At 32.1% G+C, this 25,282-nt stretch overlaps 4 protein-coding genes across 4 annotated transcripts; 3 read left to right on the top strand and 1 right to left on the bottom strand.

Moving 5' to 3' along the window:
• On the top strand, positions 3,462 to 4,227 carry LOC105170792 (stress-response A/B barrel domain-containing protein At5g22580). Its single transcript, XM_011091706.2, has 2 exons — positions 3,462 to 3,727; positions 3,824 to 4,227. The coding sequence occupies exons 1-2, from the start codon at positions 3,606 to 3,608 to the stop codon at positions 4,020 to 4,022; spliced, it is 321 nt and encodes a 106-aa protein (XP_011090008.1). The 5' UTR covers positions 3,462 to 3,605; the 3' UTR covers positions 4,023 to 4,227.
• LOC105170791 lies at positions 4,372 to 5,862 on the top strand. Its single transcript, XM_011091705.2, has 2 exons — positions 4,372 to 5,338; positions 5,441 to 5,862. The coding sequence occupies exons 1-2, from the start codon at positions 4,645 to 4,647 to the stop codon at positions 5,542 to 5,544; spliced, it is 798 nt and encodes a 265-aa protein (XP_011090007.1). The 5' UTR covers positions 4,372 to 4,644; the 3' UTR covers positions 5,545 to 5,862.
• Positions 9,974 to 10,891, bottom strand: LOC105170889. The gene has a single exon (XM_011091812.1). It carries the CDS (start codon positions 10,889 to 10,891, stop codon positions 9,974 to 9,976), a length of 918 nt encoding a protein of 305 aa, XP_011090114.1.
• Positions 11,064 to 24,365, top strand: LOC105170790 (arogenate dehydratase/prephenate dehydratase 6, chloroplastic-like). The gene is made up of 2 exons (XM_011091704.2): positions 11,064 to 11,116; positions 22,597 to 24,365. Exons 1-2 carry the CDS (start codon positions 11,064 to 11,066, stop codon positions 24,011 to 24,013), a joined length of 1,470 nt encoding a protein of 489 aa, XP_011090006.2. The 3' UTR covers positions 24,014 to 24,365.

The following is a 25,282-nucleotide window of genomic DNA, read 5'->3' as shown; positions in this document are numbered from 1 at the left end:
GTGGTGGGGTGTGGGTGGGGAAAGGGGGGGGGGGGGGGCGATTATATGTGTTTGTGGTGGTTGAGACTTGGATACCTTTGTATAATAGTGACTTCATGCTGCCGTACCCTTTCTTTCTCACTCTCACTCTCACTCTCTTGTATTTATGGGCCTTCACTAATATTTGATTGCGTTCTCTCTATTTTAGCAGACTACTGTTGTGGACAGATGCGCTAGTTCTTTAGCGTTTGCACGTTCATGCGCACGAGGGGCTGCCCTTCTCTGTCGGCGAACGCCTTGTCTCGACTCTCAACTGCAAAATTCCTGCCCACTTTTCATTTATTTTGCTTATCTCAAATTTATGTTATTATTTGAATTAAGGGGGTTCAGATCTTGTTGGACAATCACCTCCTTCAAAACATTCAATATTTGATATCTCTAATACCTCTTCTTACGTGCATGTGGTGTTTTTTTCTTTGCCAAATCTTGCGTGTGAATTTGTTTTCTTATTTTTTTTTTAAATTATGTATTACACAAAAATTTGAACCGTTAAAATTGTGAATTATTTTAATATTTAATTTAACAATTAAGCTTTGGATTCAATAATTTTTGGATAGTTTCACCAATCAATCTTAAGGGATTAACTTGAAATTTGGTCTATTATACGGTGACGAAAATATAATTTCTTAATTTGATGTCATGTATCGTTCATCAATTACTCAAGATCCGCATCAATTCATGAATCGAGTAAGGTAAGATTTAGGGTTTAATTACATCTAAATATCTTCTAAAAATATAAAAATTATACTCTTCTTAAGAACTTCTAAAATTAAATTTACACTCTCTCTGAAAATTCATTATTTATACTTAATCCCCTTTCGTGAACGTTTGGACAAAAAATATTGGCGTTAGCAGAAAAATTATATAAATTTTTAATTTGATGTAATAATTTGTACTTATAAGAAAAAATTATAATGATGTTAACCTCACTCCATATATATATATACTATATTTATTTCTTTATAAGTAAAAAGATATACATAAAAGTATTAAATGGTGAGTAAAATTAAAAATTATGCAATGTATATATATTTTCCTAAATTATTCAGTATATATAGTCGTGTAGTGGAGAGCATCTTATGTGAAGGCCCACCATAAGGCATTTACATCAAATAACATATATACTGGCAAATCAAATGATGTATCATTTATTTTACTGTTAAAAGAAATTAAAGGATGTATAATTTATTTATTTTATTAATTATGATACTAACAAGAGAATAATAAAAGGGTGTTTGCAAATATTTAAATAAAAGTCTATTAGCTTATTGCTGGAAAAAATGAAATAATTTTAATTTTAAATCTGTTTAATTTAAGTTGATTTAGACCAAAATTTATAAATGACTCCTTATTGATTTTTGCAGCATATTGATAAAAAATTATAAATCCTAAATTATTTTCCAAACACTCTAACTTCAACTTTTTTCACTTTTTATTTTTATTTTTAATTAAATTCGTTCAGTTTTCACTATTGCTTGATTTGCAACTTTTTTATTGAATTATTCCCACTATGAAATAGAAGTTGTTACAAACACTATTTAAATATTTTGTGGTTCCACAACTGAAATATTTCTCATCCTCACTTTTTTCCCCCTACATTTACTATTGGCAACAGTTGATCGGACTAAAATCATGGTAAATAATTATTATTAATTATAATTAAATAAAAATTAATATAAAAAACTAAATTAACATCATAAAAATTTTAATTATCATAATTTTTAGTCGTGACAAATACTTGAGCCTCGTTCGCAAAAATCATAACCAACAACCACTGTGTAGTCATTAGTCAATGATTATTTAATAATACGACTATTTATTTTTAACCATAGCAATTAATTATAGTGAAACGTTCAATTTCTTCTGATGATTGGAGCATATGCAAGTATAGTAGCAACGGACATAATTGTCATTATATTTCTATTCTCGCCAAATTGTTAACAATTATCTATAGTGATTATTTACTGCATAATTTTGGTAACTAATAGTGATATAATTCTTGAAACTGCATAAATTAAATTGATTTAAGGTCAAAAGTTATAATCAGCTCCTAACATCTAATATTATTAAGCAGTTTTCTCAAAGACTCCAAACTCCAACAATTTTCTATTTTTCACTTTTGTTTTTAAAATACTTTCAACTTTTTTCTACTGCTTAATTTAATTTACAACATATTTATACAGAAGAAACATAAATTATTGCAAACATTCCTTAAGTAACATGTTAACTATGAAGCATAAATATAAAAGTATAACAAAATACTAATATCACTAGAAATAATCAACGGTGCATATAGTGACAAGAAACATATTAATTGTTATACAATCGCTATAGATGTGTAGCGCTATCAATTGCTTTTAGTGATAATCATATTATGACAATAATAAATACATTCTTAGTTAATATATACATTCCAATAATATTTTAAAAAAAATCAAGTAATATATTTCATTACTGTTAATATATTTTGGTCCGTGGTTCTTGAAATTGCTTTTGACTAGTGGTTTTTGGGGTACCCTACCCTACAACCTAAGCGGCAGGCAAGTGATGTCATGTCATCAACTTAGTTTATTAATGTTTATTATTATAGTACTTGAGAGAGAGCACATGGGATGGAGGTGGAGACAGGAGTAGAGCCATTACCCCCCCTGCAAATTCTCAGTTTTTACACATTACTTAAAGTCACAAATGGTGGGAAAAAGTTAGTTTCATTTACTTCCAGTAGTGCTCATGCGGCTGCCTGCTTTCTTTCAAGATCAGTCAATTGAAATTGTCAAAGAGTTCATTCTATTACAATATTGTAGAATAAATTGTTGAAAAAAATATGAAAAAAGCAAGAGAATACAAAACATATCTTCTTATAATTATAATAGAATTTTATATAATTCTAAATATTAACTATTTGAATTAGGGTTTAATTAATTATGTGGGTTACATATATGACAAGTTATAAATTTACCCCTGATGATACTGCTCTATAGACGACAATGAGTGGGTTAGAGTGTGATGTTGGCTAGTCCACACTAGAACGAATTTGTGTATTATTATATTCAAGGACTTGGGGGTTGGAACCTTTTGTAGTAAAATCAGTCATCTTCATGTTTTGATATGATTGACATATATATTGACGTGGATTGTTGTGATAAATTCGTTGTTTCAGCAATAACAATATAGTGTATTCTGTATTATCAAAATTATAATTACAATCACGTGTAAAGAGAATTGTTAATGATCGTCGTATCCAGCTTTTTAAAGCTTGTAAAACTCTTAGAATGTCAAGAATAATGTCATGCATGCACTAGCTAGGGACCCCATCAACTGGGGGGAAAAAAGTAAAATTACAGGGAGGGTTAGTGGGACTTGGTCCCATTAAACAGTACCTTTACAAATATTGCATCTCAGATATTGTCTTGTAAAGGAGGGACTAGCTTCATGGTACATTGAGGTTTCACACTTGTGACTGTTGAAATTGACAAACACACACACAACACACACTGTTTGGTGTATATATTGACCGCTTCTTGCAGCCCATTTTTGCCTCATTGATTTGTATTCAAGTGGGCATCATGGCTGCTGAATTCAAGCACTTGGTGCTGGTTAAGTTCAAGGATGATGTGGTGGTGGAAGATGTCTTGAAGGGAATGGAAAAGCTTGTCTCGGAAATGGACAGTGTCAAATCCTTTGTTTGGTTCGTCTTACTCTTTAATGTGTTGGACTTGATTCGATGTTGTCTAAATTTATGTGTTTATGTCAAAAACGTTGTTTTTTGACCAGTTTCTTGCAGGGGTCAAGACGTGGAAAGCCACGAAATGCTTAGGCAAGGATTCACGCACGCTTTCTTGATGACGTTCAACAGCAAGGACGACTTCACGGCGTTCGCCAGGCACCCTAAGCACGTCGAGTTTTCATCGACGTTTTCCACCGCGATCGAGAAGGCCGTTCTCCTTGATTTCCCGGCTGTCAGTTTCAAACCTGCGGCCTGATCATTGGGAAATAATTAAGAAGCTAATAATAGTGTATATGTTGAGAGCGTCTTGTGTGTGTAATAATGATATGATGATGGTTTATTCTTCATGATCTCTGTCCCTTTAATCGCTTGAAGTGACTGTTTTGGATCTGCTACTGTTCTCAGCATTGATGTATCAGAACTCCTCATTTGCATTTATTAATGAATGGATAGTTCCCATCTTTTTTGACTTTGTTTGCTTCACCAAATCAGGGTTTTGATTGATGTTTTTGGGAGATGTAAACTCAGCAGCTCAATCATTGACAGATTAGCAGCTCTGTCTGCCACTTGAGACATCCTCTCAAGATGCTAATCACTTCAAATTCGATCCACTCTCTTGTTGAGACAATTTGCTGCAAGAATTTGACAACTTTTTGGAAAAGGGATTCATTTAAGAATTAAAAAAGAAGCAAAAACAACTCCTTTTCATGGTTTTTCAGAGTACATTGGAATAAGAATAAAGGAGGAGCAAAAGGCTGTATGGATCATAAGAGAAAAAGCAGATTCTTTTAGATTACTATCAATTTCAGATTTTCGGACAAGTCCCTCAATTTTCTAGACATCTGAACATCAGGAGGAAAAGGGAAAGATCTGTAAGAATGAAGGGCTGCAAGAAACACCATCTCCTTCAACTCCTATTCCTTCTCAACATGTCCTTTCCAAGATCATCAGTGTCCGGAGAAACCCCTGTAAGTTACTGTGGAGGCATTAGAGTAAAATCACAATTCTTGCATCAACATCCTTCAAATTCGTCCCTGTTGAGCCACATGATCATCTGCAAATCTGATAAGCTCTATTACAGAACATCCATTGGCCTGTTCAAGATTTCTCACATTGACTACGACAACAAACTCCTCACAGTTTCTCACAGTTCGTGTTCTTCTGCATCCAGCTTTGTCTCCCCTCATAATCTCTCAGCAGGATTCGTAGGTTCTTCATCGCCGAACTCATTAGTTCTCTTCAACTGCTCGAACCGAAGTTCAAAGTTTTCGACTGTCCCATGTAATGTAACTCAGTTAAGCGGCTGCTATGATCACAAGCAAGAACTGACAAAAGGGCTGTCTCCTTGTTTGCTCGTTGACGACGTAGGAAAACTCGAGAGAAGTTTTCATCCCAGACAGCTGAGCTGCACACATTACAGCCTAGTTTATAGAAATAAGGAAATTCTTGAGTTGGGAACAAGGATTTCGTTCGATATTCCTGATCATGTACCTAATCCTTGCAACGAGTGTGAGAAGCCTGATGGGAATTGTGGGGTTGGATTGAGATGCGTTTGCCATCCGCAAAAATGCAGTGAGTGTTTGTTATTTTTTTACAGGTAGCTAGTAGTTCTTGGTTGCGTTGTCGTTTAACAATATCTTACTCGTTTTGGTTCTTCTATTGATGATTTGACAGAGGATAAGGTGATTTCAGCCGGAGCAGTTTTGAGGCCGTGTCATAACATAGTTTTTTGTCTGGTTTTGATCGTTGTAGTACTGGGCGTGTTCTGTCAATCTTAAGGTTGGAAACTCGAAAATTTGTTCAAGTTGGGAGAATTCTTGATTTTACAGAGTTCCAGAGGTGTGTTTGCTTGATTTAGCCTGTCTGTTCTATGCTGTTATGTAGTTTCATGAAGCTCAATTGTCAAGTGTTGGTATCTTTCTATGAGGACTATGTTGTTTCCAAAGTGACCGATGACTGAGAATATGTCTGAAAGATCATATTAGATCACATGAATCTTCATCATGTCCTGGGAGCACTATATAACTCTTTTGATCACACTTCCCTGTTGTGTTTGGAAACTAATTTGGTTCTTTTTTTTTTTTTTGAAAGGGAAAGTACATTGGTTCTGAGTTTAGGGAAATTGAGCAACAGGGCATTGTTCCATGATCTATTGTAAATTGTTTTCGGGATTTTCCCTATGTGTTATTAACTAGAAGAAAGAAATGGACAAGCAGCTCTTGATCCCAATCAAATAAGTATTAACACGGAAATTTCAGAATTGAACCAATTACATGATAAGTATAACTGATTAATGTAATTGCATTGTCGTAACATGATGAATTTTGTCCAACAAAATTTGGTTAAAATAAGAATTTCTTTGTACTAATGAAGAAATGAAATATGGAGAATCCTGTTTTGAGGAGTGGCATTTTAATTAATGTAACTCACAAAAACCTATCCTTGTAAAAAGATGTTGCGCCACTCAACGTTAATTCTTCAAGATGCCAGAGAAGTACAAAAAATGGATGGAAAGATGCAACATATATTTTCATAGGATCATTGCAAATAAAAAGTAGATTAAAGACATCATAGTTATGCCTGAGGAATAAACATGAATTTTCACCATCATGAAGACAAGCAGCTGGTCTACATTTTCCTTAAATGCTATCTATATATAGTCCACTTTTCAGAAAAAATAGGAGAATCCAATTTAAGGCATCATGGATTACAAATGCAGAAAAAAAAAAAAAATATAATCTTGCTATTTAGTTGAATTGCAGTAACCCCCTTTGGATCATCTCCCTCTTTCCAACTTTATATGTTAATTTTTCATTTTCCTAAATTTGCCTCTATAAGTGAAAATATTCAATAATAATAACAAGAATTACAAGAATTATGCCATGGCTCAGTTTGTAAAGACGAACTACTGCACTAACGAACAATTTATAGGTACACCTGTAAGTGACTTGTGATCCCCGTGGCCTAGTCTAACCTGTGACGTTGACCAGAACTGACGCATTTTCCCCAATTTCTGTCTTTTGGGCAGAGCAAACCGTTGGTTTTGCGTTTAGACTACGTTGATCTTTGTGGTCTGAACTTACTTCATTTTGAATGGATTTTGCTGGTTCTTTTGTCAATGGCTCCAGCTCTCCTCCTGATTCGATGTCTCCTTCCTGCTGTTTAGTATTGTCTTTGTCGGGCTCATGATGCCCGGAAACAACGTGAAACTGAACTGCAAGAAACAAACTAATTTTCATGAGGATTGTGGTGCAGAGGAAAAAGATTAACACAGACATCATGGGCTATATATCTTCTGATGTACTCAGCCTCATTCTGACAACATTTGATGTAGTTTTTAATACTCAGTTTGTGGATTCTCAACGTTTCACCAATTGCGAAGATTTATCTAATCCATAACTTAATTTTGTGAAAGAATCAGTTGATAGATTGTGAAACTTATGTCGAAAATAAGGAAAAAAAAATAAAGACAAGATGCCGATTTATGCAACCAACTCTTGTCCATAGAAGGGGAATGGGAAATCCCATTAAATGGAGAGAAAGGTAGTAATAATATATTAATAATAATGTGATAAAGATAGAAAAGAAGATAATCTCTTATTTATTGAAGAAATCTGAGGATGGGCAGCAGCAAATTAGGATTGCAAATAAGTATTGTTTTCTTTTTAGTAGAGGAAACATGTCTTGTTGGAGTGTGCTTCGGGTCAAATAATGCGAATTCAGGTAGTTCAAATTTGAGATTTAGCTATTTTAACTACTCCATCTGGACATGAATTTCGTTGGGTACTTAATTTCAGAATTCATGTTTCTTTTTCTTTTTCTTAACTTAAAATACTTGTTGCTTCTTTTGGTTTTTAATTAAAATTTCAGTTTTTTTAGTTTATAAATGATAGAAATTTGAATATATTATTAAATAAAACAACAAATTTAATGAAGAAAAAAATAACTCTAACCTTTGAATTTGGTAATCTCAATTTCTTTTCTTCTTATAATATTATCGAAATTTAAGTCTTGTGAGATAAAAAAACGATGAATTTTGTTTGGTGTTTGGAAATTGGAAGTGAAGAAAAAGATTTGAAGGTAAAGTAATCCTTAGACTCAAACAATCTTTTATTTACACATCTTTTCAAAAAAAAAAAATAAACTTTGGATAGCTGACGAGTAGGAGAATTCTACTCGAACTCTAACTTGATATTTTAAGTCAGATAACCTTATACTCGAAATATTTTTAAAAAATTTCAAAAGAACTACCCGAACTTAAATGGATTGTGTCGGCATGTGAACTATCAATACCATCAATCGATACTATAAATCACAATAAGAAAAATTAATTAAATTTTGACTATGATTAATCAAACTTTATGACGATCTCATTACATTTCAAGTTAACCAAAATATATTTTTACGGTTGTTCATTAATTATAATAAAAAAAAATTCTATGATCTTTTATTATAATTCATTTTTTATCCCACCTACTAAATAGCACCCGAGAATTGTCACTGAACTGTAATTAATTACTATTTAACTACATGTTTTCGCTTCCAATCATAATTATTAATTGTATAATATTTTTTGCTTTATAAGTTAGGCCGTTTCACTTTTGGTCATATTCTTTACGAGATTAGCGTTTTTAGTCGCTAACTTATAAAAATTAACACTTTTGGTCCTGATCCACTTTTTTTGTCTATTATTTAACAGTGTAGTGCACGTGTTTAAGCATGTGATTGATAGGTATTTTTGGCTGGAGAAAAAATTGGTTTGTTTCCAACTTGGGACCATTTTGGGGGAAATATAACTACATTTGGGGGGGGGGGGGGGAAATAATTCTTGAAAGAAATTAGGATAAAAATCATAGCAATTTCTCTCTTCTCTCACAAAAAATTGAATCATATACTTCTTATATTTAACACCAACAATCATGTCTTTCATAGGTGAATGAAATAGACCAAATGAAGCAATCATATGCTATTATTGGAAAAAGAGCCAATTTTTCTTCCAACAAAAAATATTTAGTGTCAATGTACTAGGCATGTAATCTACATCGTTGGCCCCTCTTATAGCATTAAAAATGCTATTTCCCAACAAAAAGGTATAAGATACTTCGTATATTGAAATTTGAAATTTAAAATCATCAGACATTAAATTTGAAATTTAAGATCAAACACTATAAAAGAAGCCTCTCCCCAGTCTCCTTAACGCGGGTCGTCTTGTCATATACACCAAAACGTAACATAAAAGTTATTCAAAGAAAAACACACACAAACGAAAACAAAAAGAGTAGGCTGAGCTGTCACCATCACCATAACTTTTTTACCTATATGTTCATGCAGATATAAAATGAATAGAATTTATTTAAAAAAAGCATCAATTCCGATCAATTATTATTTAATTTATTTTTGTTTTCTTTTTTATAATTAAATAAATATAATGAAATTTAAATTATTGATATACACATCAAATATGACAGGTGAAATGAAAGAAAATCCTTAAATAGCGTTAAAAATCGTACTTGCAAAGGTCTCGACACGATCATTGATTGTGAGAGTGAGTTTTCTTGGATTCTTGTATGGAGCTAATTACCCTTAAAAAAACCGAAGAAAGAATGTAGAGTCAGTGAGAAGCAATATGTGGTAATTATTGGTTCAATATTGTCGGAGTTGAGTCAAAATGTGGCAAATGGAATTTCTCAATGTATATTATCAATTATTGCATTTTTACATTTTTAAAAAACATTAATAGATACAAAGACTTCATTTGAATTTAAACTTCACAATAATCTCGTATGCGATTTGTAGCTATCGTTGATTTAAGTGATAAAATATAATTTAATACTTCTATGCATGTTTATCTCGAACATTTTATAAAAATTTTATTGCATACATCCTTGAATTATATATATTTGAACGTAGGAGGTGTTGTGACAAGATTTAACAAAATGGAGTAAAAATAACTTATTTAGACTTGGAAAGTGATGAAAGAAAACGAGGGATAAAAACAGACTTAAACTGTGACCAATGCCATATTGAGTGCCCAAATTTATTCTCGTGAAAATGGGAGATGTAACAAAATTTTGACCAAGACTAAATTCCTTTTACCCCTTTATGCAGAGAAGGCAACTCAAATAACAAGCCCTTCAAAAACTATTTTTAAGAAATGATTAAGAAAATATTGTGTAAATTGAAAAACCAAAACAGGGTTTCATAATTTCATCCGTTCTTACAAGCACAGATCATTAACGAGAACTGATCATCAACCTTATCTTCCTCATTCTGCACCTGTTTCTCTTCCATCCACAGTCTGCTGTCCGAACCACTTCTTGTCCTGAACATAAACACCCCACATCCCAAGTCGGGGGGACCATGAAACCAATCATGGACATCCCACATCAGATCAACCAGCAAATCGTCCAAGAATATTGTCTGATTCCCCCTGAAATTCCACTGCAGCCTCTTCACCAGAATCACCATCTTACCGTCGATGCTCACAGACAAAACTGGATGCTTCAGCCCCTCGTTTTCCCCGCTGCAATGAATCGAAATCTCATGGGCGGGGCCAGTTTCAGAGAATTGGGCCCTGGTTGAGTAGAGGGCATTCCCCGAAAAGTATTCTTGACGCGAAACTAATGAGAATTTAGCCTTTCGGGTCCCGGTTCTGAGCTTCTTTGTCATCACTTCGCGGGCCATGCATGTGTCTCCGAGAACTAGGCTGAGTTCTGAGTCGACAGCAACAACGACGTAGAAACAGTCGACAGGTTCGGGCCTGGAGGCTTGGTACCGGGCCGTGGAGAGATCCCAGAATACTTCAATTTTAGAGGCCTGGAATTCAAGTGATTTGCTGCCCTTCAACTTTCTAAACAACCTCGGGTTCGTGCTGAGCTTGAGGGGCGTCGATTCCTCATCGCCGAAGGTTATGCTCAGGCCTTGAGACAAACTGTTCTTGCTCCACGTGACTCTGATCAAAACCTGTTCCTGTGTAGAGAAAACAGTTCTGTATATACATGTCACGGCATTTTGAACTGAAGGGACCGAACTTTGAGAAACCGAGAAGTTGTTAGAATTGCTGGAACCTGAACTACTAGAGACCTCTACTGCGTATTCACTGAAACAAGATCCAAAGTCTCTCATTTTGGGAAGAAATATTGTTAAACAAAAAAAATTGAGAGGAAGACAGGAAACAAGATCGGTATCGGGTATCTGACGGGCCGTTTAATAGGCCCGTATAATAGAAGATTCGAACTGCTTTCACGTCTTACCTCTAATGATAGAGGAAACAAACTGTGGTATAAATGTGAGAAAGATGGAGAGAATTGAGATGCAGCAATGTGATGATCACGACAATGCTGTAAAATTGTATTTTTTTTTTTAATATTGTTGTTGCGTTGGGGATGGATGGTTGACTAGAATGTAAAGATAGTGCGTTATGGCGAACGTGGTGGTATTATGTTATAAATTCAACCTTATTAGGTACAGAAAATCGATGGTAGTCAATAGTCATGGTAAGAAAAAAACTCACTTTATATAAAAATTGAGAAGTCGTAATGATGCAACGAATTCCTGGTGTTAATCTTGATTTATGTAGATCTATATATAGAATGTTTATTTCGTTCACGCCTCCAATGTCGCCAGAAAACAATATTATTTATCGAATTTCTAAAAAGATAGTTCAATCTTTTTATTGCAAAATAATATTATATATATGCGTTTCATGTTATAAAATATTTTGTTATATATATTAATCATGTGAACTTTATGCATATCATTTTATAATAAAAGATCTGAACTGCAGAAGAAAATTTTGATCTTTATTTTGTATTAAAATGCACACATGTGTATTAATTAATTTTAAGTGTACATTTAAGATAATATATTACATATTTTTGCTTGTCTGTGTTATATATGTTAAATAAAATGAAATACAAAATTGAAATATATAATATCATATTTGTTATTGTATATGAAAATAGTTACGAAGAGAAAATAACTATTTAATATTAACGTAATAAAAGATATTTTGCAGAGAATTCAAATGTGCATATTCATTATCGAATCTTAATAGAAAATAAAAAAAATCTAACATTTATCCACACCAATCAATTATATTGTGAACATGATTGTATTTATCATGTTGGGATTGTTTTTTATAAATTGTATATCAATTATACGAGATATAAATCATGTTATTTATTAAATATATAATTATTTTTATCGTAATGCAATATATTCGAGTTAGTGGACGACTTCTTAATGTGAGAGAAGTAAAGTCGTGGTAGCGCCTTTAAATCCGGAAGTGGGAATTGCATTCCTATTGGTAGTGGTAATTAAGAGGGTGCAGGCGAGCATGAGAGTGAGTGTTTGGCCCCCCACAACTTAAAACCCTAGTCGACGCCTATGATTAAAACCCCAGGAATAACGTGAAACAACTAACTTTCCTTTTCATCTTTATGGTGGAAGTCACCAGAGCTCCATAATTACCCTAACATATTAAATCCACAGCAATTCTTTCTTTTATGACAAGATTGATATTTAGTGGGGGAATACTAATAGGATTGTATAGTATTCGAGTCGAGTTGAACACATATTGAAGTTTAAAAAATTGTGTTTGAATTTAGTTTGATTATTGATTTATTCGAGTTTAAATGGGTTTAATTGGATTAAATATAAAATAAGTTAGAGTAGTTTATTAATTTTTAAATATATTTTATTATTTTTGCAGTGATCGAATTGAGCTCGGTCGGGTTTAAAAGTTTATCGAATAAAAAATTTTGTTCAAGTTTGATTTATTTTGTGACCTTGAAGACGAGTAATATTGCGATGGTCTTGTTTTATGTAATTAGATGATCGATACGTATTTTACTTTGAAAAGACAAGTGATATATGGGAATAATTCATACATCTGATGTAGGGGTAATCTTCTGATCATGTATAGACCAAATGCCCTAATCCTGCCTTGCATTACGAAATAGGCTGGACTCATACTGACCATCTGATCATTTTTAGATTTTGTGATTCAAGGGACTAAGAAACTATAAATATTTGGTCCCAAAAAAAAAAAACAAAAACTATATAATATACACAATTCCCATTATAATAAAATATTTACGTGCCTCATTAAACTCAAAACTTGAGAATGAGTTATCATTTAGTGTTTTGACATTTTTCATATGACATGATCTACATTATTATTGATATTTTTACATTTGATATATGATTCTTTTTTCATAATAACACATAATTAAATATTTTCACGTGTCTTTTAATTAGCTTATTTAATTAGAGAGAATGTAAATATAATTATGTTTTAATTAAGAGATATAGCACATCATGTAGTAGGTAGATGGAGCATGTGCAACCTAATACTTAACATCTAGAAAAGTTGAATTGATGATATATATTGTTGCACCTTCAAATTCAATTAATTTTCCAAGTCAAAACTCAAAAGGGTATTGATCTGGATCAAAATGTTCGTGACGTCCATAGTCGGGTGAACAGGTCCTTCAAGCGATTCTAGGTCGCTATATCTCCCAAACTAATGTAAGAGTCCTGAAAAAGAGAAGCAGATCGTTAGGCTTGTTGGGGTGGCTCCCAATTAAGACCCTCCGACGTTAAGTCGGTGTGGTTTCGAGGTGGTGAAAGTAGGTCGCTGGCGAACTGTTGAGTCGAAGCGATCAAAAAGTAAAGAGTGGTAAAAAATATTAACCATATTTTTAATTTTGGTTGAAAAATATTAACCTCTTGGTGAAAAATTTATAATTTTGTATCGATTTTATTTAACTGTAGTCAGTAAAAAATATTAACCATATTTTTTAGTCCATAACTATTAAAATAATAGCCAATAGTCGTTCCCCACTAATGTTAGCAAAACTCTATTATAGGATTGACAAAAACCATGCCAATTGCCACCAATGAGGCTCTGCTCAAAATAATAAGATTGAGGTATTATAATAGCGTGGTTGTTGAATTGAGTCTCATAAATATAAATATATGTACATATATAACTTTATAATACTTCCATAATTTTTTGATTTTAAATTATTGTATTTGATAAGTTTTTTATGGGTTTAACGCAATTTACTTTTTTATAATATTATGAATGAGCAAATTACTTCATATAAAAAAATAATAACAAATTACCCCATATCCGTTCATGTATAATGAAACCCTCCACGTAAAATCCTTTTTTGTGCATAAGTGGATGGTTATGAAATTCAAATACAAAACTTAGATGTTAGGCTTGATTTTAATGTTTTTGGTCCCGAAATGGATTGGCAGCTGTTACCCCATTTCTTTTCCTAGTGGTTAGGTTTCCTTTCCCCGCACTGCCACTGCCACTGCCACTGCCAGCTATGCTATAGATATTGAACTATGAAGTCCGGTTTCCCTCTTTATCAGGCAATATACACAATCCCAATTCTGAACTGGGCATTAAAGGCGTGTGTCGCAGCCTAATTGGAATTTACCTAATGCTCCCTACAACACTGCTTTTTACATTCTAGGTCCTCCACTTCATTAAATTTGATCGGGACTAAGCGTGTTACGCTGAATTTATTTATAACGTTTTATAAGATGTTGGATTTAGTTTTGAGATAAGGTCTTAGACTATTTGAGTAAAATAAGGTTAGGGAACTTATAAAATCTTAGTTATAATGCTAACACCAGAAAAAAAAAATTACTATTAAATACAATAGTAGTAAATATAATTAAAAATCATGGTAAATGACTACTATATATTAACTACAATGCAAAATCGATGCTAAAAATTAGTTTTTCCACCATGAAAAAAGTTATTTGTCACGGCAAAGAGTAATGATTAAAATATTTATCATGATAAATGTTTCAGCCACCCTCGCAAAAATCACGACAACAACTGTTGTGTGACCGTGATCAATAATTATTTACTATGACTATTTATTATTGATTATGACAATTAATTGTAGTTAAATGTTATAATTCTTGTAATTTTATAAACAATCTTATAATCTAAAATAGTTCATTAAATATTCTCAACCTGCTATAACACGTTTTGAAAAATTTATAAGATGAACAAACACTCTCTAAATATGGTGTGGCATTCGGACCTAACTCACATGTTAAAAGTAAAACATAGAAATTTAGAAAATTTAGATTTAATGCATAAGTGAAAAGTTAATTACTTTTATAATAAATATTTTATTATATTCTTGATTAATTATTTGACATATAGTAATTCACAAAGTTCACTCTCTACCCTCTCTATTTTGATAAAATATTAATTATTCTTGGAAATGCATTTTTATTCATGCACAAAATTTTGTAATACAAACATATTTTCAATCTCGTGTCAACTGAATCATCAGTTCCAACACTTTAATAAATTCACAATTAAGTAAAACGTATATAATTTAATCTTGTGTATGATGAAAATACTTAGTTTTAATTACAATATCACCAAATAGGCTAATTTTGCATTTCTTCATAATTGCAGGCATCTAGCTCTCAAATTAATGTTATTAAGTATTTAAAATTCAATCTTACAAATTCCAGAATTAAATTTAAATATGTGCTAAGCCCTCAAATTAAATTTATATATTTTCAAATTCAAGTTGGAAAGAAATTCGAATGGAGATTTCACCCCCTCAAATTGTCTAATTCCAATTTCTTATTCTTGAAAAGATGAATGAAATAATAGAGATTTACTATTATTATCTCCTAAATTCACTACACTTCATTTTTCATAATTATCTTATATTTTGATAATTAGACAAGACAAAATTTATATGTATAAAAAAAAAAAAAAAGACAATCTAACAAAAAAAATTAAATGATGTTTTTTTCTTAACCCAATAATTTCCTCGCAAAGTCATATTTCTCTAAATTCGAATTTACAATATATCCCAGTCCGTTGAGGGACACCCCAATGGATTGGGATGCAATACTTTGTTATGGAGATTTAATTTTAAAACTCGTTGGGAACATGTGTCATGTGTGCATGAGTGCGTACATGGTTAAAAAAAATTATAATACATTCCAAAAATTTGTATTTTTGGACTCATTCAAACTTTTAAGATCCATCAGCTTATCCGGGTCCAGACCCGAATTGGGCCAACAAGCTACAAGCTCATGGTTGGTTTTGCTTTCATACTCAGTTTTCAGTTTTCAAAGGAACTGTCTGTTTTTAAATTTGTATAGATTTTCGTGTAAAAATAAGCTATTGATTTTCGTAAATAATATATACAAATAGATCAACGATCGGTATATTATTCTACAGCAGTCGTCGAAGAATTTGACATATGATTCAAAATTGTGTTCAAACATTTGATTCCATCTACGTCCACAATTAATATTTTCTACGTAGCTGACCAAATTAAACAACATAAGCTGCTCTTCTTACTCTGCACTAAATGACGTTTTGATGTTATTTTGACTTCTCAAATTAGACCAACTTCGCACACTTTTCTTAAATGTCTCAACTCCAATCCCATCTCTAATAGATATATTCTAGTTTTTTATATGGGACATCTCCATCTTTATTTTTCCTTTTTTTCATTTAGGAAAAAATTGGGACAAAAATGATCATAAAAGTTGGAACATTTACGTGCACTATTTTCCATGTGGGATAATCTTCTAAACATGTGTACATAGCACATACACATAGTTTTATCTTTAATTATGAAATAAGCAAAGATTAAATATTTCTATTCAGCTCGTTTTGACCTAATTTTCATCGATTTTAAACTCGAATATGTATAAATTCATGATTATCGATCGACTATTCATAAAATTATATTTTACATAAAATTGTACAATTAAAAACATATATAAATATCAGTCGTTCATGTCTCAAATACAATTTTTGTTCCCTTAATACTTATTACTAATTTAAGTATTTCTATTTTACAATCTGTCTGACTTAGATATCGATGAACTATAACTAAGACCTTTTGAGAATGATTCTTACGATTTTTTGGCTTATAGGTCTTTTACCAGAAGAAATCCAACCATACATATACTATACAAGAGCATATTCTACTTAATGACATAAACAAGATCGAAGATTAAACTACGCACATTAATTTCATTTCGTTATGGATTTTGGAGTTTGTTATTTAATTTATCTAGCTAATGATGCATTTTTATAGTCGGATCCCCACAATAAATTCGGAGGATCTTCTGTCGCACCAATATGTGAATTAAAATATATTTTATTTTTGGAAATTAAATAAATGTAGACAGTAATACGTATTAGTGTAATAATACTAATATGTAATGTTAAAGTAGGATACAAAATCTTCACTTAATGTCAACTGCTCTGTACAATATAATGACACTATCGTAATTTTCATTTTGGACGTTGTCACCTAAATCGAGAACTTAAGAAGTGATATTAAATCCCACAAATGAGTAAGTTTTTGTTTATTTTGATAATAGTTGTTTGCTAATTATTAATTGTTATTTGATATTAATAATTAATATATTGATTAATGGTTGAAATTTATTATTTAAATGTAATCAATTCAATAAAAAAAATATAGAAAAAGAAAAAGAACTCGAGCAAATTAAGGTGTGCACAAGGATAATTTGACTCTATTTACACTTAAAATGAAGATAATTTAATGATGCCTTGATGTAGATTTAAATTTTAAATAAAAGAGATAATTATGTCGAGATATTAAATTATTAAAATTAACAATTACTCATATATATAATAAAATTATTTCATATAGGACCTCATATTTGTAGAACTATAAAACATTAATTTAAAACAAACCTTTTCAACAAGTGTACAAATTTAAGTTTGGAAGTTCCATACGTTTGGCCTTCATAACTTCCACGGAACTTCACCTTGTCTTTTACATTAATTTTGGTCCCTGGGTGGACAGCATAAAATTTTATGAAAACCCTAATTATATATGTTTAGAGTGTGTTTAGGAAACCTTGAGCAACCAGTTTAAGAATTGTAATTTTTACTTATCATGGCTAATTATTATGGTCGAAAATTAAAAATTATGATGCACTAATTGATTGTATATAGTTTCGCAATAGCTATGGGTCATTATTTTCACAAATGGAGTCTAACATAACAAATAATTTAATTGTAGTTATTAATTAATCATGATTTAACAAAAAACTAATGTTTTCACATTAATTTATTACCACATTTAATTTATTGAATCATGATAAATAATATCTCAATTTATTAGTGGTTGTCATTTATTTATTTATTTTTTTAGAAAACATTAGAAAAGTAATTAATGTTTACTTTTAAATGTTTCACCTACTTTTGAATATTGTCGTGTCGAATAACTTCTCTAAGTTAGGAGTACTAATTATATTAAAATATAAAGAAAAGATATTTGGAGGTATATATATAGATAATAAAAATAAAATAAAATAAAATAAGTAGGACGTGGAAGGAAAAATAAAGATCATCCCATTTTTTATGGAAACTTCTAGTAAAAAGTCAAAGTTTTTCTAGAATCTTAAGGTGGATAATTAGTGATGCACCAAGTAGGCAGTGGCTAAAACTTTAGATCTTGATGATTTTCCACCTGGCGCCTGCGAGTTTAATTAACGTTAATTAAATCATTAATTATTTTTACAACATGAATAATTAAATCTAGGAACAATGAACTTGAAACGAATTTAAGGTGAAGTCCTAAGTTGAACAAACACAGTTGGCAAAAGGGGGCTGCCTCCAACTGTATTTTCTTGTCCAAATTTAAAGAGGAAGTGTCGATTGGGATTATATTGCACGTTAATTTGGTTAGCAAACGTTGATGTATAAGGATATAAGTTATGGACTAATTATTTTGTGCAGTAATGATAAAATATTTTATGTATTTGAAATACGATCAGATTGAAATTAAAATTCGTCCCTTAATTTCTTATATAAGAATTTGGTAGATCGAGGTAATTAGAGGTGTTTGATATTCTATACATTGTTAAAGAAACTCATTTTTTGTTTTTTCATTTTTACTAACATAAAAAAGAGAAACCCTCTATACTCACAAACGACAATTAATAATACCATCGTACTTATTTTTTATGAAGCTAAAACTGCCCGTTAACTGATAAATTAGTTTTCTTTCCTTTTTTTATGTAATGTGGTGATCTATACATATTACTCTTATTTATATACTATATTTTAAAACGTGAAAAATTTATTTATTTTATACAAGTAAGAAAAACGCGTCACAACGGCAAGTCTTAATAATACTCTGGCAAACAATTGGCTGGTGTTGGTTTATTTGAATATAAATTATTGGTTATTTATAAACACCTGATATTGATAATCAATGTGTTTATTATTGATAATTGAAATTCATGATATAATTATAACTTATTCACTTTAATTTTTTTTAAATAATATTCCTCTTTTCCCCCTTTTTTTCTTTTTATTTTAAATGTAGACATATATATATATACAAGATTTATGAAATTATATCTGAAATAAATTTAAAAGACATGAATTATTTCTTATTGTATACTTGTATAGCTTTTTTCCCATTGACCTCATATTTTATTATTCTTTATGAGAATAATATTGCCAAAACTCTTCAATTGGCATTGGTGAATGGTCATGTGGACACGTAGTTTAGTGAAAATATGGTATAAATGCCAACATACTTATTAACGTGCCCCAGTCCTTTTAATTGGTGAAAGCTTGCTTCTTCCTCGAAAACCAACGGAAACATCATCTGAGTTAGGTAACAAAAAACACCCTATTTTTTTTTTAAGATATTATGTTTATTATTGAAATGAGATACAAAAAGTATTTCCATAATATAAAATTATATAGATAAATATATATTCAATAATTAATTAATATGATACTTGAATATATTATTTTTTTTCCATTAACCCACATAAATAAACAATATATAGATTTTTGAAAGAAAAAAGAAATGCAAAAATAATTTTTTTGAGAATATATATAAATACATTGCATGAAGAGTTGACCTTGTCAATACTTAAGGCCGTGGATCAGTCTGCGCTTTCCTTCACAAGTCGCTGATTGCGACTCTGTCGGCCCTCCCGCAGTGAAGATTTTATCTCTATTAATCTATGTCTAACTTTTGTTTTTTTTCACCAACATCTATATAAAAAAAATAAAATCGTGTTTTAAGGTCTCAAAATTCTATGATTATAAGATTTTGAGTTCAAATGTCTATATATTTGTTAATATTTCGCCTCATATATGTGAATTTTGTTTTAATTGTATTTGTTGATATGATGGTTAAATAACAGATATGCGGATTATTATTTTACATTTTGATGTAATATTATTAATTATTATTTCACAAGGAATTTTTTTTTGTTCATTTCTTACGTCACAGTGTGATAAATTGCATTTTGTACTTTTTGCATCTAAACAGTTTTGAATGCCTGCAAATTGCACGAAGATTTGGTTGGAACCAAGTCTCGTGGAATCATGTTGACCGTGATTTTTGTGAAAATAGTTAAAATATTTGTTATGGTTAAAAACATGGCAAATGTTTTGATCATGGCTCTTAGCCATGACAAATAATCTTTTCGTGAGGAAAAAATTAGTTTTTCATATCGATTTAATTTAACCGTAGTTAATAGTAGTTATTTATTATGATTTTTAGTCATAGTCACTAATAATTTTTTTTTCTAGTTTAAATTGTGTTTTCCCCCTTTTTTTGTATGAGGCTCTTTGCCTCTAAACGGTTTTGAATGCTTGCAGATCGACACAGAGATTTGGTCAAAACCAAGTTTCATGTCATAAAAAATCGTCTGTTGTCAATGAAACTTAAAAGAGAGGTTGGTGGAGCTGGATTTAGGGATTACATTCCCCGACGCATTAATCTAAGCTAATCGATGTGGGAAATAAAAGCGATTAGCATAACTCCAAAAGTGCTTTTAATTATTAAAAAAGAGAAATTACCCAATTCAATCCTTATCAGGCATATTATATTGTAATAATTATTATGCTCATTGATTAAAATTTCATTTCTGACCCATGTTTCGAGTCAATAAATATAAAAACTTTTGAAAATTTTATAGAGAAATTGTAAAATTAATAAAACATACATAATTATAATAAAATATTAAAAAATTTACTTTTCTATTTTGAATTCAAGGATATCTGATTTAATTTTTCAGCATGCCTACCAAAATAATTTATTTTATTTAGTATAATCATATATTTTGAGATATTATTTGATGCAGTAGATATTGAAACTAAATAATATAATATACTACTTATGTTTTAACTATGTGTTATACAATATCTTTATTACGTTGATATATATTCATATAACATTAAAAATTTAGCCTAATACTAAATCAATTACAATAAAATAAGATATTTATGTGGGATACAATTTTTTATATTTGTAGCAAAAATATGAAATAAATGTTCTGCTAAAAAAGTTTTAAAAAAATAAAAAGTTTTCTAGAAAAATTCAGAAAAATGGAGTGTTTCAAAGGAAACTAAATAATTCTGAAACTACTATCTATTTTTGTTTCCATAAAATTAAAAATAATTTTTTTTCTATAGTTTCTATGGAGATGTATGGAAATTTTGACCGATTATTATTGGGTAAATAATTAAATTCTTTAATATACTCATAATTTAATTGATTTGAACTTAAAGGCCACATGGTTAGTGCCTAATGGGTAATTAGCAAAATTAACCCCCCACCAAACACAATGTTGAGAAAGTTGGCACTTGGTGTGGGTTAAGACTTGAGATAAAATGTTACTTGACTTCCAATTGTGCCTCATTAACATTAGAAACTCTAATTGGAGAAATTTTTATTTGGATTCAACTTGATTAAATTTGAACCAATTACATAATAAATATAATTTATAATTAATGTATTCTTTAAATAAAATAATTAATTACATAACAAATATAATTAAATTGATTCGATCCAATTAAGTTTGGATAAGAATTTTCCCTCTAATCCACTTTTAGCAAAGGGTGGATGAATGGCAAAGAAGTGAAGTAGAAGCTCATTGGCTTAAACATCCCCAAGCTCCAATCTATGTCTGCCACATACTTAGGTTCATCTACATTGGACAGCCTTTCTCATGTCAAAGAGCTAATTATTACATAATAAGTGGATATATAATTTTTAGGCTATATTACATCTGGACTCTTTATTATTAGTTCTACGAATATTGTAAATTGAAAATTATAATTACTTCATTTAAGGTTTTGTTTTATAACTCCATATATAGAGGGGTCTCGATTGGCGATTGATTATATTTTTTATGCAACTTCTAACAATGAATGTTTGGTAAAGTGTGAGATGGGACTAAATTAACAAAGAAAGGAATAGACGAAAATGAACTGAAAAATACAATGTTGAACTTATAAAGAGATGTCGTGAGGTCGGAATTGAGTAATAATCTCATGATTAACGATCGATGATGACAGTTTGAACAATAGTGAATTGATGAAAAAGATATGAGTAGTGAAGTGATGAGAAGTATAAGAAAAACACGAGTGATACTCTGATAATATATATTTGAACAAGAATTCTTGATATTCTAATAATATATAATCTAAATTACATCAGTAGTTAATAATTTTTGAGTTTATATAACAAGAAGAAACACAATCACTTAGAAGTTGTTGAGGCACAAGAATTTATATTTTATATTTGAAACTTAAGGATTTTGTTCAAAATGAACTCTTCTAGATCAATTAATTACCCAAAATTAGGGCAATCCCACACTCAAACTAACTGGCCAATTAACCAAATTACCTCGTATCTTCTTTCTCCAAAAAAAAAAAAAAAAAAAGGAAAAATAAAAATGGAGGAAGAGCAAAAAATAAAGAAAAAAGAAAGGGGTGGGGGGTAGGTGAGAGATTGACCAAGAACCAACTTCACGCGCGCACACATCATCATCTCCCAAGTCTTGTCCGCTACATACCAATATATAAACCCCTTACTCCCCTTTCTTCCCTCTCAGCTTGCACGTTCCCTTCTCACGGCGAACTACAAGCTTTCTCTCTATTCATTCTCACTTTCTTCATTTCCAACCATGAAATCTTGGGTCGCTCCCGCCCGTCTGATCGTCCGGTCTGTCTCCCGGTATGATTCCGCCGACGTTGATTCCATCTCCGGTGCCACCACAATGACGGGATACAACTTCGGCGCCGGCCATGTTGGGAGGTCCCGCCACGAGTGGCAGACCGCCTGCGCTACTCTCGCCAGCAAAGTTATGTCGCAGCAGCAGGACATGGAGAAAAGCAGCGGCGGGGCCGATGGTATCTCCGCCGTCAACGGCCATCCGACGCTTGACCTCGTGCCTGTTAACAAGCCCAACTCCCCTGCTCCACTTCCTAAACCGCTGAGCATCGCTGACCTTTCCCCCGCGCCGATGCACGGCTCCCAGCTCCGAGTTGCTTACCAGGGAGTTCCTGGGGCGTACAGCGAGGCCGCCGCCGGGAAGGCTTATCCCAATTGCGAAGCCATCCCCTGTGATCAATTTGAAGTCGCATTCCAAGCTGTGGAGCTTTGGATAGCCGACAGAGCCGTGCTTCCGGTGGAGAACTCCTTAGGCGGCTCCATCCACCGGAACTACGATCTCCTTCTCCGCCATCGCCTCCACATAGTCGGAGAAGTTCAGCTTCCCGTCCACCACTGCCTCTTGGCTCTCCCCGGGGTCAGGAAAGAATACCTCACGCGCGTCATCAGCCACCCACAGGCGCTCTCCCAATGCGAGCACACGCTCACCAAAATGGGCCTCAACGTCGTCCGGGAAGCTGTGGACGACACCGCAGGCGCGGCAGAGTACATCGCAATGAACAACCTCCGGGACACGGCTGCAATCGCCTCCGCGCGGGCCGCCGAGCTCTACGGGCTACAGATCCTGGCTGACGGGATCCAGGACGATTCCGGCAACGTTACCCGATTCGTGATGCTAGCCCGAGAACCCATAATCCCACGTACCGACCGGCCATTCAAAACGAGCATCGTCTTCGCGCACGATAAGGGAACGAGCGTGCTGTTCAAGGTACTCTCAGCGTTCGCTTTCCGCAACATCAGCCTCACCAAAATCGAGTCGCGACCCCATCGGAACCGCCCAATCCGGCTGGTGGACGACGCCAACGTGGGAACAGCGAAGCACTTCGAGTACATGTTTTACATAGATTTCGAAGCGTCGATGGCGGAGCCCAGGGCGCAGAACGCCTTGGCAGAGGTGCAGGAATTCACCTCTTTCTTGAGAGTTCTCGGCAGCTACCCCATGGACATGACGCCATGGAACCCCTCTTCTTCAAGGGAAGACTGAAATTCACCTCCCAAAATTGAAGAAAACAGGGAAACAAGACCTGGATCCACTGCCATTGCATATTGAAATTTCCCTTTCTAGACCTTTCTTCATGTGTATAATTTGAAATATTTATTTTTGAATTTTCATATTTTTATTCAGAATAGTATGGGAAAATGAGGAGTAAATATGAGACTATGTCCATGAAATTTGTGGGACATTGCATCTATTTAATTATTGGGTGTATACAGAGTATGGTCCACTTCCTCAAATTCTTTGGAAGAGGTGGCTGCCTGCTACTTATATATGTACCATTTCTCCTTTTCTTTTTCTTCCCCCCTCCCTATAATCCAACAACTATAACTCAAATTTTGCAATTATAATGTGTTCTATTTTAATTCAACTCTTTTATTTTCTCTATTATTTTCTATAATACAAATATATCACCTGTATAAAAATTACATCGCTGATTTTATTAAAAAAAACTCATACCCGTAATACATGCGTATTAAATTAAAGGAAAAAATGCAAGCAATTCTCTTTTTATATTGCAAATGAGCAAATTACTTCATTATGAAAAACAAATAACGAATTTACCTCCTTGTATTTTTTAAAATACAATAATTTATCCTCCTATAATTTTTAAAATGAAGCAATTTACCTCCTTAAATTGCTTCATTTTAAAAATTTTAAGGGGATAAAATGCTAATTATTTTTTTCATAAAAGAGTAATATGTTCATTTTTAATATCATAGGGAGATAAATTATTATTCACCCTTAAATTAAATAAAAAAATACAATAAGATTCGCCTCATTTTGCATACACATTCCCATAATTTTATTACGAGAATCAAGATCTTCAATATTTCGTGAATAGTAATGAAGTGGGGTTGTATTGGTACTATCAAAATAAAATACTCACAGTCGTACATGTAAATATACGTAGCACCTTTAAGATCCTGCCCAAGATTTCATAATAATATTTGAAGGCAGCATTCCAAATTTTGCATATGAAACATTAATAGAAAATGGGGAGTATCAAGAATGGGTTAATTAATTAGGTGAGAAATTAATGAGTTGTTACATTACATGTGTTGACAGCGCAACCATTACAAGTTGGCTACAGTCGCAGTTCACATTAAACCAGACAGTCTAAGCTATCATTAGCAACACCCAAGACAGGTTTAAGGTGACAATCTCATTCACTTCTGAAATCTTTGTAACATCCCTATTCGCGTACGATCTTGTCTTATTAATAAAACTTACATTTACCCTAAAAAAAAAAAAAAA

The sequence above is a fragment of the Sesamum indicum genome, linkage group LG9 (genome assembly GCF_000512975.1).
Source record: "Sesamum indicum cultivar Zhongzhi No. 13 linkage group LG9, S_indicum_v1.0, whole genome shotgun sequence".
NCBI lineage: Eukaryota > Viridiplantae > Streptophyta > Magnoliopsida > Lamiales > Pedaliaceae > Sesamum > Sesamum indicum.
Note: the sequence above shows the minus strand (reverse complement) of the source record. Positions and strands in the feature narration are given on the sequence as shown.

What these genes read in the sequence shown, in the direction of transcription:
- LOC105170792 (XM_011091706.2), top strand. Translation starts at nt 3,606, where the DNA reads ATGGCTGCTGAATTCAAGCACTTGGTGCTGGTTAAGTTCAAGGATGAT. An exon ending in AGTGTCAAATCCTTTGTTTG is followed by an intron (nt 3,728 to 3,823) that starts GTTCGTCTTACT and finishes AGTTTCTTGCAG; the next exon opens with GGGTCAAGACGTGGAAAGCC.
- LOC105170791 (XM_011091705.2), top strand. Translation starts at nt 4,645, where the DNA reads ATGAAGGGCTGCAAGAAACACCATCTCCTTCAACTCCTATTCCTTCTC. An exon ending in TTGCCATCCGCAAAAATGCA is followed by an intron (nt 5,339 to 5,440) that starts GTGAGTGTTTGT and finishes ATGATTTGACAG; the next exon opens with AGGATAAGGTGATTTCAGCC.
- LOC105170889 (XM_011091812.1), bottom strand. Translation starts at nt 10,891, where the DNA reads ATGAGAGACTTTGGATCTTGTTTCAGTGAATACGCAGTAGAGGTCTCT.
- LOC105170790 (XM_011091704.2), top strand. Translation starts at nt 11,064, where the DNA reads ATGGAGAGAATTGAGATGCAGCAATGTGATGATCACGACAATGCTGTA. An exon ending in CACGACAATGCTGTAAAATT is followed by an intron (nt 11,117 to 22,596) that starts GTATTTTTTTTT and finishes AGATTGACCAAG; the next exon opens with AACCAACTTCACGCGCGCAC.